General features: G+C 33.7%; 2 protein-coding genes across 4 annotated transcripts; one reads left to right on the plus strand and one right to left on the minus strand.

Annotated features, from left to right (window-relative positions):
* Window positions 1-2,849: 2,849 nt before the first annotated feature.
* LOC111919559 (putative WEB family protein At1g65010, chloroplastic) lies at window positions 2,850-10,648 on the plus strand. Of its 3 annotated transcripts, XM_023915137.3 has the most exons (12): window positions 2,850-3,081; window positions 3,471-3,532; window positions 4,070-4,172; window positions 4,253-4,453; window positions 4,547-4,669; window positions 4,804-4,841; window positions 4,927-5,032; window positions 5,143-9,486; window positions 9,570-9,698; window positions 9,776-9,871; window positions 9,954-10,096; window positions 10,172-10,648. In XM_023915137.3, the coding sequence occupies exons 3-12, from the start codon at window positions 4,095-4,097 to the stop codon at window positions 10,464-10,466; spliced, it is 5,553 nt and encodes a 1,850-aa protein (XP_023770905.1). In that variant the 5' UTR covers window positions 2,850-3,081; window positions 3,471-3,532; window positions 4,070-4,094; the 3' UTR covers window positions 10,467-10,648. The 3 variants fall into 3 exon arrangements, with proteins under 3 accessions (XP_023770905.1, XP_023770906.1, XP_023770904.1); XM_023915138.3 differs by lacking the exon at window positions 3,471-3,532; XM_023915136.2 differs by lacking the exon at window positions 2,850-3,081 and having other exon boundaries at window positions 3,088-3,532.
* A 577-nt stretch (window positions 10,649-11,225) lies between these two features.
* On the minus strand, window positions 11,226-12,660 carry LOC111919561 (membrane-anchored ubiquitin-fold protein 3). Its single transcript, XM_023915139.3, has 3 exons — window positions 12,030-12,660; window positions 11,698-11,868; window positions 11,226-11,470 (listed from the first exon to the last, which is right to left on the minus strand). The coding sequence occupies exons 1-3, from the start codon at window positions 12,157-12,159 to the stop codon at window positions 11,418-11,420; spliced, it is 354 nt and encodes a 117-aa protein (XP_023770907.1). The 5' UTR covers window positions 12,160-12,660; the 3' UTR covers window positions 11,226-11,417.
* Between the last annotated feature and the right edge of the window lie 3,061 nt (window positions 12,661-15,721).

Below are 15,721 nucleotides of genomic sequence, written 5' to 3' on the forward strand. Positions count from 1 at the left end.
TGTAAGTTTTTTATATTGATTCGTTTTATATTTTCTTCGTTTTTGGATTATTGTAATATAGTTGTTTTATATTGTGGTTTTAATGGTTAATATATTGATCATATGTTATATAGGGTGATGTCGAAAATATTTAATTAAATATTTTAAATATGTTTCTTTTTGTTTTGTAATTGTACCATTTCAAAAAGATAATTAATGAAAACTCATACATATGTTATACTTTCCATCTCTCTCTCTCTCTCTCTCTCTCTCTCTCTCTCTATATATATATATATATATATATATATATATATATATATATATATATATATATATATATATATATATTTAAAGTAATTATTATGTTATTGTATGAATAAATATATGTCAATCATTTCAAAAGGGTAAATATGTAATCATACATTTAATTAATTATGGTAAATATATAAATCAATTAATATCTTTTATTTAAACGATGTGTGAACTACTAGATCTTGTTTTTGAGTTACTTTCTGCTGTAATTATGAGCTAAACCTTATATCTTCTATTTAGGGTAGATGAATTTATGACTATATGTTGATTTTTATGGTTTTATTAATTGTTTATTGGTGAGTTTTATTTTATTAAGCTTGTTAAAGAACCTTATGCATTAACCACAATTATTTTCTGTTAATTAACAAGTAATTAAGCCGCATGAACATCTCTTAATTGCTTATCTCATATGATTTATGTGAAAACATTGTTATGTGCCTAGGAATAGCGAACGTGAAACTAGGGTTAACTAGAAAATGGGTAAGTTAATGTGTGAGCTTGTGTGACAACCCATCAACAAGATGTTAATTGCATTAGTAATTTGATCAGCTAACTACAAGTCTCATTTAACTCGAATAAATAAACTATGAAATTTATTAGTTTAATCACTTGATCACTACTTAAATTGATTTGTTTTCTAAGGATTGGTAATAGCGAATGTGAACCTAATCACTTTAATCGGTAGCCGCTAACAACAACCATAGGAGTAAATGAATCGAACCTAAACAAAAGTCTTCTTATTATTGAATTTAGTTGGTTTTTACTTGCTTTAACTGTTAGTTACTTAATTAGCGTATTAGTTAATTGTTTAAGTATTTAGTCTTACAAAACTAAAGAAAACCTTTTACTTTTATTACTTGTTTTAGTTAATTCTAGTCATTAGTTTAATTACCGTTCCCTGTGTTCGATACTCTGCTTATTCAACTATACCACCAATTGACAGGTCCACTGCCTTTGTGTGTCTAAATTATATCTTAAAAGGTAAGACTAAAACTAGTGCATTTTTTATATACACATCAAAGGAATAAGTTCATACTCTCCACAAGAAATGTATATTTGACCCTTACATTATGATGTATTTTGTTGCTAAAAGTTTTATATAACAAAGATCCAATGGTGAATTATGATGGTTATGTTTATGTTTTTGCTTCCATTGCTACGTGTGTGAAAAATCATCACAACCTAACAATACCATGTACTGAGGACTTGTTCCCAACTAAGATAAAATTAATAGTATAAGTATCACTAAGAGACTTGAGAATATATGTTTTTTCATGAAGGTGAGAGATAGCCCTAATGTCTAGGTACCATATATTATCTCTATAATCATCAAGTGGCATGGTCTTAGAAATTGTGGAAGTGTCATGACTAGATTAGATGATTCGGAGGGCTATCAATTCGAAAGAGGTAGCGTTTGTTGGGTTTCCATGACTTGAGACTCAAGTGCCATGGTGTTGACACAGCTAGAAGACTACGTATTAAGAATGTATGACATGACAAGGGTTTTTAAGGATGTTGGATCCAAGTATACCTATTTTTTGTTCTTCATGAAAAAGAATGAAATGTGCTTCCAAAAAGCTTGGGATTAGGGTGTGATGTCGAATAACGCTTGTAATGTAGTCATATTTAGATGATAACCCGATACTCATGTAGGTGATGATGTTTTTCTCGGGTACTATGACATTAATGTTATCGACGAGGTCTATGATCGTCTTGATGTAGATACACTACGTAGTGATGGAGGAATCACCAATCTTAGTAGAGTTCATTGTTGATTTGAATGATTTCCCACTTTGTTGTCACAAAATAACGTTTCCATGTTGATCCAAAACTTCATAGGGGGCCGCATTCTATTTTGAGGATCATTTGGAGCAGAGATTAGGAAATTATCATGTAGATCAAAGCTTAATAATAAAATCGACGAGGGTCATCACATGAGGCGTCGATGCGATCAAGCAAACCAAATCCGGTATAGTGAGTTTACCTGACACCAAGCATTGTATTTGAGATGATCAAGATCAAGAACAATATGAACATAAGCTTTTATGTTGGTAATGCAATATGGTTTTTCTAGGGAAAAACAAAGAGAGAGGGAGACCGGCTCGAAGAAGGGTAGAGAAGTACGACTAGGGATCAATGCAAACGTTAATCAATAGATAGGTAGATTTATTACAAATTCACAATATTAGATATTTTCTATCCACTGATTTATGAAAGTTAATTTGATGATTATCAAAATCTTATTTTTAGCAACCTTATTTTTAAAATTGAGTTACTTTTGTCTAGATTTCCGGTAAAGAAATGGATTTGCAATCTAAAAGAAAAGAAATCTCTTTAAATCACGTGATCACAAGAAATATGAGCAAATATGGTATCTTTACTTCAATAGATCTTTTTTGTTATGAAAAAAAAAGAAAAAAGAAATTTCATCTAACAAAAACATGAACACAAAGACAAGTAAACCACAAGAACATGGTTGAGTAATTAATTCGGAACAATCACAAGCTTTGGCGGGATGCCAATTGTTTTTATTTTTCACTTTTTATAAAAATAAATTTATATTTTCAAGTTTCAACCTTTTGAACAGTGTAACCCCCTCTCTCTCTCTTTCTCTCTCTTTGCCTGTGATGTTTGACATCTTTTTCCTCATTTTGATGGCGAATTGATTCAAAAAATCAAATACCCATTTGAATTTTACTGGTTTTTTACGCTTCCCATCGCACTATCTTTGTCAGATTCCCTAATTTTGCTTCCATTGCAAGTTCCACATCTCAGATCCCGCATTGTTAGGTAACATAATGCTCATATCTATCTATCAATACCTTCTTTGATTTCTGTAAGTATACATCGACTGTGATGTTTCATCTCTAGTGTTCTCTTTCTTTCAATTTTTGGTACTTTTCAGTAATTTCCAGAAGTGGGTTTCTAAATTTGATGTAAATGTTTAAACCATGAAGACGACATGATGTTTTGTTTTTTACTTATTTCTCATTAAATTACGGAAGTGGGTTTCATACTGTTCTTCCCATTTTCTACATTCCCTGTAACTGTTCCATGAAAAAGGGGTTTTCCCCCTTTGAATATCTTCTACTTTGAATGCACATTTTGGGGCATTTTTGATTTCTTCCTTTTCGATTTTTTTTAAATACTCTTTTTCTATTCCCTTTTACTCGATTCAGTTCGTGTTCATACTACTTGGGGTTTCCGGATCAGACTCGATTTCATCATCAACTTGAAGAAGGTAAGCATACACTCTGGTTTTCAGCTCATTTTTTGTCGGATCACGAAGAAATTCAATGTGGGTTGTCTGCAGTCGTCGAATTATTCAAAGATCTGGGTTTTACGCATCACAAATCTTGACCTAGTGGACGAATTATTTGTTTTCTCATGGTAGAATAGAGTTTAATCGAAAGTAGATTCAAAAGCCGAATCTCAATCAGGGTTTTACCACATTACGTACTTACTGCTTTTTGTAACATTTTTCTTTTTCTTTTTGGACATCAATTTAGCCTAAGACATGTTTGAGGATCAAAACATGATTAATCATCTTTAAGATCTTTTCACCTTTATTATTAATTACCTTTTCGTTTTATAACTCCATGGCATTGAAAACCACCATGGTCCATGGGTCCCTTCCTAAGGTACCACCACTAATGTGAAAAGTATAACTCCTAAAGCACACAAATTTCTAGATTCCTATAAGAGGAAAAAGGCGCATATGTCTATACAAGTTTTCCATTTGATTCTTGAATCCCTAAATAACTATTTGTTATTGTAGGTATCGATACATTGATTATCAAATAATGTCAAGAGTTAGCAAATGGAAAGTTGATAAGGCTAAAGTCAAAGTTGTTTTTCGGCTCCAATTTCATGCTACACAAGTAAGTTTTATTCATTTAATCCAATTTCTTCAATATATAATTGACCCTTTTCACTTAAAATGTTAATGGTTATGTTTTAGATTCCACAAAGTGGATGGGAGAAGCTATTTATATCTTTTATTCCTACTGAAACTGGAAAAGCCATTGCAAAAACAAGCAAAGCAAATGTAAAAAATGGGAGTTGCAAATGGGCAGATCCTATTTATGAAACTACAAGGCTTTTAATCGATTCTAAGACCAAACAATATGATGATAAGCTCTACAAACTTGTTGTGGGAATGGTAAGTTTCCTTTTTTTTTTTTTTTTTTGCTTTTGTATAATTGCAAGAATAATTGATTTTTGATTGTTGAATATTACATGTAATTAATTTCAGGGTACTTCAAGATCTAGCATCTTGGGTGAGGCTACAATCAACCTTGCTGATTATGCTGATGCATCACAACCATCTGTTATCAATCTCCCACTTCATGGATCTGATCTTGGAACCATTTTGCATGTAAGAAACCCTAAATTCTTATACACCATTGAATTCACATTTACCTTTCTTGAATCTTGAATCAATAACTTCTTCAGAGTTCAGATAAAATCTTGTTTATCATTTCACAATTGACATTAATCTTTTGGTTTCAGGTTACAGTTCAGCTACTAACAGCTAAAACTGGTTTCAGGTATAACTTTTTGAAAAGATTAGATTTTTTTACCAATTAGTAATTACTAATTATTGGTATTAAATGATTTATTACTTTAATGCAGAGAATTTGAGCAGCAAAGGGATAAAGGGCTGCAAAGAGAGAGCGAATCAAGTGCTGCCAAATCACCATCTTCAGATTCACTGATACTTGATGATCAACTTAACAAGGTTAGAATTTAGATCAGCATAATATACTTTTACTTTTTACAATTTTACCCTTGGTTGTTACTCCTACAATCCTTCATGTTTCCTGAATCATTTCCTTTTGCTTTAAATAGGTAAAGACACAAAGACAAGTGAGACCACATTCTAAAGACCTTGTAAATGAAACAGGAATACATGAAGAATATTCAGATTCTCAAGTTACATGTGATGACTCATCAAACACATCAGAAAACTACAAGTATGATCCATCAATCACTCATGAAGTTGATAGCATCAAGAACAGGGTTACTAAGTCAGAAAAAAGAAACGGATCTGATGAATTGGCAATTGCTTATGAAGAGAATCAAAGGCTCAGAGGAAGCTTGGAGGTTGCTGAGTCATCGATTTCTGAACTCAAAATGGAAGTAAACACTTTACAGAATCATGCAAATGAAATGTGTAAAGAAACACAAAATTTGCAACAAGAACTAGCTATTGAAGTTGCTTCAAGTCAAGAATTAATGAAAGAGGTTACAGATCTTAAATCAGAATGTTCAAGGTTCAAAAACGATCTACAACAGTTGAAAGAAATGAAATTAGAGAAAATACCAATTCTACCCCTTCAAGAACCGGGGTCTACAGAAAGGATTGACTCAACAACAGAAGGGCAAAATTTGGAACTTTTAAACGAGTTGAAGATAGCAAAAGCTGAAAGTGAAAGTCTTGTTAGAAAGATGGAACAAATGGAGTGTTATTATGAAGCACTTGTGCAAGATCTTGAAGAAAACCAAAAAAAGATTCTTGGAGAGTTTCAAAGCCTAAAAAACGAACACTCAACATGTGCTTACTCGATCAATGATCAGATGTTGAGATTCGATGAAGAAAGACGTGAATTGAGTTCCATTAATAAGGAGTTACAAAAAAGAGCTACAACTTCAGAATCAGCTCTGAAAAGGGCTCGATTGAATTACTCAATTGCAGTGAGTCAACTCCAAAAAGATCTTGACATGTTGTCTTTTCAAGTTTTGTCCATGTTTGAAACCAATCAGACTGTGATTAAAGAAGCTTTCTCAGATTCATCTCAAGGGCATGAAGATTTAGTTGATGATGATCACCGGAGTAAGAATCTTTCAGGTGGTGGTGATGTGCTTTCCGGTGACCTGAAAAAATCTTTAAGCTTGCAAGAAAATATATACAAGAAAGTTGAAGAAGAGCTTGGTGAAATGTGCTCTACAAATTTGTACTTAGATATGTACTCAGGGGCACTTTCGGAAACATTAATGGAAGCAGTTTGTCATATTAGAAAAACAAAAGAGAAATTACAAGAATTGGGACATGAGTTGGAGGTTTCGAATGAATCGAGAGATGTTTTGTTCATGAGATTGCAAACTGCCATTGAAGATGTTCATGCTGTGAATGCACAGAATGCGTATTATCTTTCAAAGTGTAATGATTTGCAATTGCAAAATCAGATGCTGGAAACGGATTTAGGAAATGTTTCAAGGGAGAACTTTTTGCTCATGGAAAAGATTACTGAATGTGAAGCGTTGGTTATGGAGTATAGAGTTTATAAAAGCAAACATGAAGTTGTTTCTGCTGAAAAACTTGAGGTTGAAAGTCTTTTAAAAGTACAAGTTTTTGATAATCAGAAACTTCAAAAAGATTTGTCATCCGTGAAGGAAGAATTAGAAGCTTTCAGATCTCAAATTTGTAATCTTGAGAAGGAAAAAGATATGGCAAGATCAGAAGTTGATGATGTGAAGAGGAGATTCAAGAATGGTTTGCATGAAATGGTGATGAAATTAGGCAACCCGAATGAATCTTTGGAAAAGGTTCAATTCCAACTGGAATCGGTTTCAAACAAATTGAAAAACAGTTTGGAATCAGGTGAAAGACATTTGGAGAACAGTGAATTGATTTTAAAGTATCTCTTGTCTTTGGAACTTGAGGTGGAAAGAATGTCATCAGAAGATAGAAACTTTGTTGACCAAGTCAAAGGATTGGAAGCAATAATTCAAGAATTTGAAAAGAGTAAGTTGACTGTTTCTGAGTTGAAGCAAGAAAATCAAGATTTTGTTTTGGAGATTAATAGGATGAAAGAAAGCTTGAGATTTGTGAATGATGAATTGGGGGTTGAAAAGGACATAAAAGGGAAACTAGAGGGTATTGTTTCATGTCTGACTTTAGAACTTGAAAGTCAAAGATCAGAGGTTGACCATGTTAGGAAACTTTCATCAGATCAAGAATCAGAAAACTCAAGAGTTGTTCAACTTCTTGAACAACATGAAACTCAGATGCATAAAAGCATGATATGTGAAGATCTAAAACTTACTTTTGTTAAATCTCAATATGAAAGTAAGATCGAGGAGCTTGTCAAAAAGAATCTTGAAGAAGAGGCAAAGTTGAATGATTTGATCACAAGTGAAGCTCGATATATCAAAGAAAACGAAAAGTTGTTGACAACAATTGAATCTCTTAGATTGGAATCAAACAATTCAATCAAAGAATGGAAGGGTAAAGTTGGAATTCTTGAGAAAGAGGTTGAGCAATTGAAGGAACTTCAAGTGAAACTTCATGATGCAGAAGCAAGATTGAATGAACATGTTGAAGAAAATGAGTTGTTGTCAAGAACCCTTAAGTCTCTTAGATTGGAACTTAAGGCTTCTATTGCTAACAATAATGAAATTTCAGAATCAAAAAGAATGCTTGAGATGAGTCTAATGGAGGTAAATAATGAGCAATTGAAACAACTTCAAGTGAAGCTTCATGAAATGGAAGCAAGATTGGATGAAGTTGTTGAAAGTGAAGCTTGTTGTATCACAGAAAACGAGAAGTTGTCAACAACTCTTGAATCTCTTCATTTGGAGTTGAAGGATTCAATTGCTCACAATGCTGAAATCTCAGAAGCCAATAACAAGTATGCTCTTGAGATAGGTCAACTGAAGGGTATTCTAGTCAAATCTGAGGTTGAAATCGAACAGAATCGTGAACTTCAAATCAAGCTTCATGATACAGAAGCAAGATTGAATGAATGTTTGGAAAATGAAGCTCGTTACATCAAAGAGAACAACAATTTGGAAAAAGATCTTGAATCTTGTAGATTGAAATTGGAGGCTTCAATTCTTCAAAATGCAGAAGTTTCAGAAGCTAATAAGGATCATGTTCTTGAGATAAGTCAACTGAAAGATAATTTGGTCAAATCTGAGGTGGAAATCGGGGAACTTCAAATGAAACTTCATGATACAGAGGCAAGATTGAACAATTGTTTGGAAAAGGAAGCTCATTATATCAAAGAAAATGAGAAATTGTCAAGAACCCTAGAATCTGTTCGATTGGAATTAGAGGCTTCTATTGCTCAAAATGCTAAAATTTCAGAAGCCAATAAGGATCATGCTCTTGAGATAAGTCAATTGAAAGGCATGTTGGTCAAATCTGAGTCAGAGATTGGACATATTCATGAACTTCAAATGAAACTTCAAGATACAGAGGCAAGATTCAGCAATAGTATGGAAAGTGAAGCTCATTACATTAAAGAGACAAAAAATCTAGCAACTAAACTTGAATCTTGTAGATTAGAGTTGCAGGAATCTATTGCTCACAATGAAGAAATTTCAAAATCAAATAACATAAAGGTGAAAATGCTCGAGGCTAGTTTGATGGAAGTGAAGCATGAGCTTGAAACAGAGCTTCTTGATGCAAAAGAAAGATTGGATCAAATTGTTGAAAGTGAGGCTTTTTATGTTGAAGAAAATGAATCCCTCAGATCAGAGTTAGATGCCATTAAGAAAAAGATTATATTTTTGGAAAATAAGAAGGTGGTGGAGTCTACAGATGATGTGTTCTTTATGAGAGAAGAATCTGAGATTGTGTTAATGGTTTTGAAAGCAAAGTTGGATGAACAGAATGATGAATTGATCATGATTCAGAATAAATGTAATGAACTTACACACAAGCTTTCTGAACAGATTCTGAAAACAGAAGAATTCAAGAATTTGTCTGTATATTTAAAGGAGATGAAAGAAAAAAGTGAGAAAAAAGAACCTGAAGGGCCTACAGAATCATTAAGAATGGCATTTATAAAAGAACAACATCAAGCAAAACTTCAAGAATTAAAGCAACAACTTTCTGTTTCCAAAAGGCATGGTGAAGAAATGTTGTTTAAATTACAAGATGCCCTTGATGAAATTGAGAGCAGGAAGAAGTCTGAAGCTTTACAGTTGAAAAGAATCGAAGAATTGGAAGCTGAGGTCGAATCGGTAATTTCTGATAAACCTGATCATGATCGGATTCAAGCTGAACTTGAATGTGCTATCTTGAGCCTTGAATGTTGCAAAGAAGAAAAAGAAAAGCTTGTTGCTTTATTACAAGAAAGTGAAGAGGAAAAGTCTAGAATTTCAGCTGAAGTTTCTTTGATCAAAGAGCAGATTTCCCAAAAAGACGAAAATGGTCATACGGGGGTAAATGGTGAATCCAAACAGGTAAAAAAAGTTTAATAAATAAAACTCAAAAAAACTTTATTTTGTTAAATTTAGTTTTATTTATTGAATATTTAATCGAACAGAGAAGCATTCATGGTGAAGATGAAGATGAAGAGAATTCATTGTCAAATGATTCAAAGCAATTAATGGTTGTTAATGATCAATTCAGAGCTCAACATTTAAGATCTTGCATGGAACAACTAGATGAAGAGGTATATTTTATTAAACTCTTGATTATTAATTCATTATATAAGTCTTCTTACATTTTGTCTATATATATATTTTTCAGTTGGAAAAAATGAAGAACGATAATTCGATTCTTCCATTGACTAATTATGATCCGGGATTTCAAGATTTACAAAAGGAACTTTCACAACTACAAAAGGTATCCATTTTTGAATTTACCATTAAAACGTAAAAAAAAAAGAAATCTTTTTCCTTTTCTTATGATTATTTTATTATTGAAGGCCAATGAAGAATTAGGAAGCATATACCCTAATTTTATCGATTTCCCGGGAAATGGGAATGCATTACAACGGGTGCTTGCTTTAGAAATCGAGCTTGCAGAAGCACTTAGAACAAAGAAGAAATCAAGCATCCAATTCCAAAGGTAAAAGTCAAAGTCAAAGTCAAAAAGTCAAAGTTTTTGACTAAAAACTAACATGGGTATTTTATGGTGCGACAGTTCTTTTCTTAAACAACATAGTGATGAGGAGGCAGTGTTGAAGAGTTTTCGGGATATAAATGAATTGATTAAAGATATGCTGGAAATTAAAGGGAAGTATGTGAATGTTGAAAGTGAATTAAAGGAAATGCATGAAAGATATTCAGAGTTAAGTTTACAGCTTGCTGAGGTGGAAGGGGAGAGACAGAAGCTGATGATGACACTCAAGAATGTCAGATCCTCAAGGAATTTGCTTCGATCCAATCGTTCATCAATGGAAGATCGAAAAATTAGTGAAAATGATGCACTTTTGTGAATTGTGAATAACAATCAATGAATCTTGGAGTTCTTGATTATGATGATGGTGTAAATAGTATAAATTTTTCAATGGTTGTTAATGGGTTTTATTTATAACATTCAGAATATGCCCTTTTTTTGACTGTAATCTCCATGTTGTAATTCATAGTTTTTATATGTATAGTAAAGTTTATTCTTTTATTATGTAATGTTATGTTTTTTTCTCAAATGCAATTTGAGTTTGTTTGTTAGATTGGACAAAATTGGTGGAATATATGATGCAAACAATGATTCTATTTACAAGACATTATACTATTTTTATACCAAAAAAAATGATAATATTGTAAGTACATTTTTTCCCAAAACGTATATGGATTTTTAAAAGTACTTATACTAGGCTTTTTACAAAATTGTCAACATCTACTTTTGGTTATGGAAATTTTACAATTTACATTATTAAACAATCATCACCAATTAAAATACATTATTACAAGTACCAATTGTTATGTTTAAAATACAATTGTAAAATTAAATTAATTAGAAATATATAAACTCAAACTTGAAAAACCATATTTGTAAATAGGAAAGTTTAACACCAAAAAGGTGTAAATGAATATTATAACATCAAAATGTGTTGTTATACTATTCATTAATCATTACACCAAAATGGTGTAATAATCGGTGTTTGATTAGAGCAAAAAGATGTAAAAGATAGGATTTGATGTTGGACCCTTTTCGATTGACACAATCATTCAAAAATTATTGGAAAACTGAGGCATCCATGAAAGCCATAGGCTTTTAATTTCATAAGATATGACAACAATTTCTTTTAACATTCTTCTAATTGATCTAAAAGGCTTCTCTCTCTATATATGTAACATACACCCACATCTGCTTTCATCTTGAATCTTGAAATGTGCGAAAAAGAACATCTATCAAAGGCATAAACTTGATCAAATTGCTACCTTGATCACAGGATTGTGCATGAACAACTGCTCTTTTCAGGGGCATTTTGCGACTTTTCTGTTACAAAAATCACAAAAAACATTTCAGAAATCTTGTTCCATAACCATAGTAGAAGTTTGACTTTCGATAGTCAAACCGATTAACTTTTAAACTACAAATTTGATATAAATTCTTCAAAAGTTTAGAATTTGAATCCTGTTCAAACTCCCACTGCACACAGGAGGTTATCAATGGCGTTAACAAGTGAAATGACATGATTGCCCTTTGATATAAGATCAAATTACCGCTGTTTTTGTCTGACAATGGAGGACGAACAACAACATGCATAGTGATGACACCTCCGGGAACTTCACCTACAGGAGATCGAGATTCAGCAAGCGTTTTGTTGTTCTCCAGAATCTTTCCTGCGTTTATCAGCTTCATATCGTTTACTGTTTTTGGCCCATTTCCAATTTCTGTCGAAGTTTTAAAAAGACAGTAAACAATCGAAGAATGTGAAACAATTAAAGAGAGACTAAAATTAAGTAATCAACTCAGAAATCCCCATAGAACAACCCATCAATTTCACAAGATCTTGAAAGCAAGTAAAGTAATAGAGATGATGAAGGGAAATTACCTTTAGGCCATTGTGAAATGATTTTCTCTTTGAGATATGCGACAGTGGTTGTAGAATTGTATTTGCTCGGTGGAATATCACTGCCATCAGGTAACCTGAACTTGACTTCAATCAGTTCTTCAGCAGCCATTAAAACTTTACTTTAGATTTTCAAGAAAATTTGAAAAAGATGAAGCTTTTTCAAAGGGTATTGTGTGAACCCTAATATATCAAGACAACAATCCAGATTGAATCTGACAAGATTTCCACTAAAAACCAATCATTTTGTCAAAGGGTTTTTGTCAGTTCAACAGATTTGACTCAAGAACGACAAAGAAAGAGAAAATTAAGCAATCGAATTTCAAGAAAATATAGAAAAGATGAAACTTTAAGAAGGGTAAAGCATAAACCCTACTAAATCACAGGGTTTTGTGCTAAAAATTAATCATTTGGATTCCATTTTGTGTCAGTTTGAATAGCTTTAACCTGCGAAAACAGCGAAAGGGCAAAAGATAAGGAATCAAACAAGAACAAAGGTTTGGAATTGGGAATATGAGATAGAGAGAGAAAGAATTGATTTAAGGGAATGAGATAGAGAGAATAAGAAAGTTTCTTGCTGTAGAAAGAAAGTGAATAAAGTAAGAAAAATAATCCAACCTCCCTCCTTCTTACAGAAGGAAAAAAACTGTGATTTAAATTGTACTTTTCAATGGAAATTGACCAAGAAATTAATGTCCGATGTCATCATCGATCTTGCAATTGACACTTCAACTCAATTTGCTAAAGTGTTGGCTAAAAAAAAACACCATTATCATTTTATCATATAGAGCATTAATATGGAAATTGAGAAACCTAACCACAATTTGAGTTAATAGATTGCTTGGTTGCTTTTTCTTACATCCGAATTAAAAGTGAACTCATGCTCGCATTACAAGTGCTGATTTGATAGATGTTAGCGTTAGTATGAATGGAAGTATCGTGATATCGAAATCAAATCTGTCGAAATGATTCAACAACTTGGAATTGGACGAAATTCGTACACGATATGTAAAACGGTCGATTAAAAAAAACCTCATCGCTTCGCCACAACATGTGGCGTTTTTTGGCAATTCGGGATTGTTTAGGGTCTCAAAACGTATTTTTTTTTGTTTTTTTATTTTTTATTTTAAGTTTTGATTTAGATAATGATTGGGGATTTTTTCATAACCAATTATGATCTTTTAGGGTTAAGAACTTATTCTCATCTTATCCTCATTATAAGGATCTCACTTTTCATTATTTTGGGGACTTTTTTCGATTTAATAATTAATAAAGAATCCAACTTTGGAATTATCTTTGTTCTTTGTGTTCATGTTATTTGTAATTTGCCATTCAATTCAATCTGATCGTCTGGGCGTCATTTGGTATCAAAGTAAATGAACGAATGGCTGGACAGATGGTTTGTGGTCGTGGAGGAGCTCATGGTCGTCACGGTGGTGGACCTGTTCCACGGAATGCCGAAGCGAATTTACGAGATCCACGTGACATAGATATTGAATGCTTGCAACGACGGATCCAAGAACTCGAGTTGTTGCATCACGACTCGCCGAATGAAGAGACTGAATCAGATTCAAGCGTCTAGGGCGACGGTGAAGAGGTGGTTAATCTTTTTGTCGGGCCAAAACGAGATCGTCGCGAAGGAAGATACCATTGGTGAGAAGGTTGAGATTCCCAAATTCACGGGACATGCTCATCCTGATGAGTTCATTGAATCGTTAAGCACCGTTGAGCGGGTGTTTGATATGCGAGACATCTTGGGTCCCTTGAAGGTGAAAGTGGCGGCTATCTGATTGAGGAAACACACCTCTCTTTGGCGAGATCACGTGAAGAAACAATGGAAACTTGCAGGAAAAAGCAAAGGTTGTCACATGGGAAAAGATGAAGAAGTTAATGAAGAACAACTTTTTGCCTTAAAATCACCGGCAAGAAGATTTCTTAGAGTACCATAATATGTCCCAGAAAACCATATTGGTATAGGAAGTCATCCATGCGTTTGATTGGCTTCGGATGCGGTGTGATGTAGTAGAAGAAAAACAAGTTATTGCTCGATTTTAGGGGTGTTGAAACCCGAGATCTCAGATGTGGTGAGTCTCCAACCTTGTTGGACATATTTAGATGTGTGCCAACATGCCTTAAAAGTGGAGAAACAACTTAAGAGTAAGGCTTGCACAACGAGCAGTTGATTTGTCCTTGTAAATAAGACCACGACCCCCACCGGTCCTAAGGTTGCTCATGTCCCAAAAGCCCCTGCCCTTACGCCTAATGTCCCAGCCTCCCAAGCAATACCAATAACTGACCCCCACGATGTCACAAATGTCAAGGCATAGGCCATATTGCTCACGACTGTCCGAACCATCAGTTGGTGACTTTGACCGAAGAGGAGCTAGTTCCAAAATACGATACTGACGGGGATGAGGTTGCCTATGAGGAATTCGAAGTAATTGAACATGATCATGGAGAATCGTTGGTGATCCAACAAGTTATGAATGTTGCTGTTTCCCAGTCCATTGATGATGATTCGTGGTTAAGGAACAATATCTTTCGCACCAAGTGTACTGCCAAAGGCAAGGTGTGTAGCTCATTGATAATGGAAGTTGTGAGAATATGGTTTCAATCCACATGGTGCAAAAACTCGGGATGACGGAGGAAGATCACCCAGAACCCTACCAATTTACTTGGCTAAAAAAAGGCAATTTTGTTAAGGTTAGTAAGCGTTTTTTGGTACAGTTTTCCGTTGGTAAAAGATATTCAGATGATGTGTGGGGTGAAGTCATTTCTATGGATTCGTGCCACATTCTGTTAGGGAGATCATGGTAGTTTGACAGGTGTACAAAACATGATGGGTTTCAAAATACCTATAGTTTTCATAAAGATGGGGGTGGACATCTCGTTGGTCCCAATGGATACAAGCGGGGTTCAAGAAAAAGAGACAACACTGTTTATGAAACGCACTGATTTTGAGGCAGTAGCAAAGAGTAGTTCTTTTATGTTTGCTTTGGTGTGGCAGAAGAGAACGAATTGGGTGTACAAATTCCAGCTGCAGTCCAAACTTTGGTCGAAGAATTTATGGATATCTTGCCTAAAGAGACCCCACATGGATTACCATTAATGAGAGATATCTAACATTGTATTGAGTTCGTCTCGGGGTCTTCCATTCCGAACAAGGCATCCTATCGGATGAACCCGAAAGAGTATGAAGAACTTCAACAACAAGTTTCAGAATTATTAGAGAAGGGTTTGATTTAGGAAAACATGAGTTCATGTGTTATTCCCTCTTTGTTAGTTCCAAAGCATGGTGGGGCATTTTGTATGTGTATTGATTGTCGACCTGTCAACAAGATAACAATCAAATATCGTTTTCCTATTCCTCGATTGAATGATCTATTATACCAATTGCATGGCGTAAATGTGTTATCAAAGATCCATTTGAGAAGTGGATACCGCCATATTATAATGAAGTCGGGTGACGAGTAGAAGATGACCTTCAAGACTCGTGATGGGTTATATGAGTGGATGGTTATGCCATTTGGACTATCTAATGCCCTAAACACATTTATGCGCCTCATGAACCAGGTTTTTAAGTCATTTATTGGGCAAATTTTAGTATTATACTTTGATGATATTTTGATTTTTAGCAAAACTGTTGAAGAGCATCTCTCACATCATCGTCAAGT

This window comes from Lactuca sativa, chromosome 9 (genome assembly GCF_002870075.4).
Source record: "Lactuca sativa cultivar Salinas chromosome 9, Lsat_Salinas_v11, whole genome shotgun sequence".
Taxonomy (NCBI): Eukaryota; Viridiplantae; Streptophyta; class Magnoliopsida; order Asterales; family Asteraceae; genus Lactuca; species Lactuca sativa.

Bases quoted from the DNA above. Each gene is read 5' to 3' on its own strand.
- LOC111919559 (XM_023915137.3), top strand. From the start codon at position 4,095: ATGTCAAGAGTTAGCAAATGGAAAGTTGATAAGGCTAAAGTCAAAGTT. The intron at 4,454-4,546 runs GTAAGTTTCCTT...AATTAATTTCAG, and splicing joins ACAAACTTGTTGTGGGAATG to GGTACTTCAAGATCTAGCAT. The intron at 4,842-4,926 runs GTATAACTTTTT...ACTTTAATGCAG, and splicing joins ACAGCTAAAACTGGTTTCAG to AGAATTTGAGCAGCAAAGGG.
- LOC111919561 (XM_023915139.3), bottom strand. From the start codon at position 12,159: ATGGCTGCTGAAGAACTGATTGAAGTCAAGTTCAGGTTACCTGATGGC. The intron at 11,869-12,029 runs GTAATTTCCCTT...AAACTTCGACAG, and splicing joins CATTTCACAATGGCCTAAAG to AAATTGGAAATGGGCCAAAA. The intron at 11,471-11,697 runs GTAATTTGATCT...TTTTTGTAACAG, and splicing joins ATTGTCAGACAAAAACAGCG to AAAAGTCGCAAAATGCCCCT.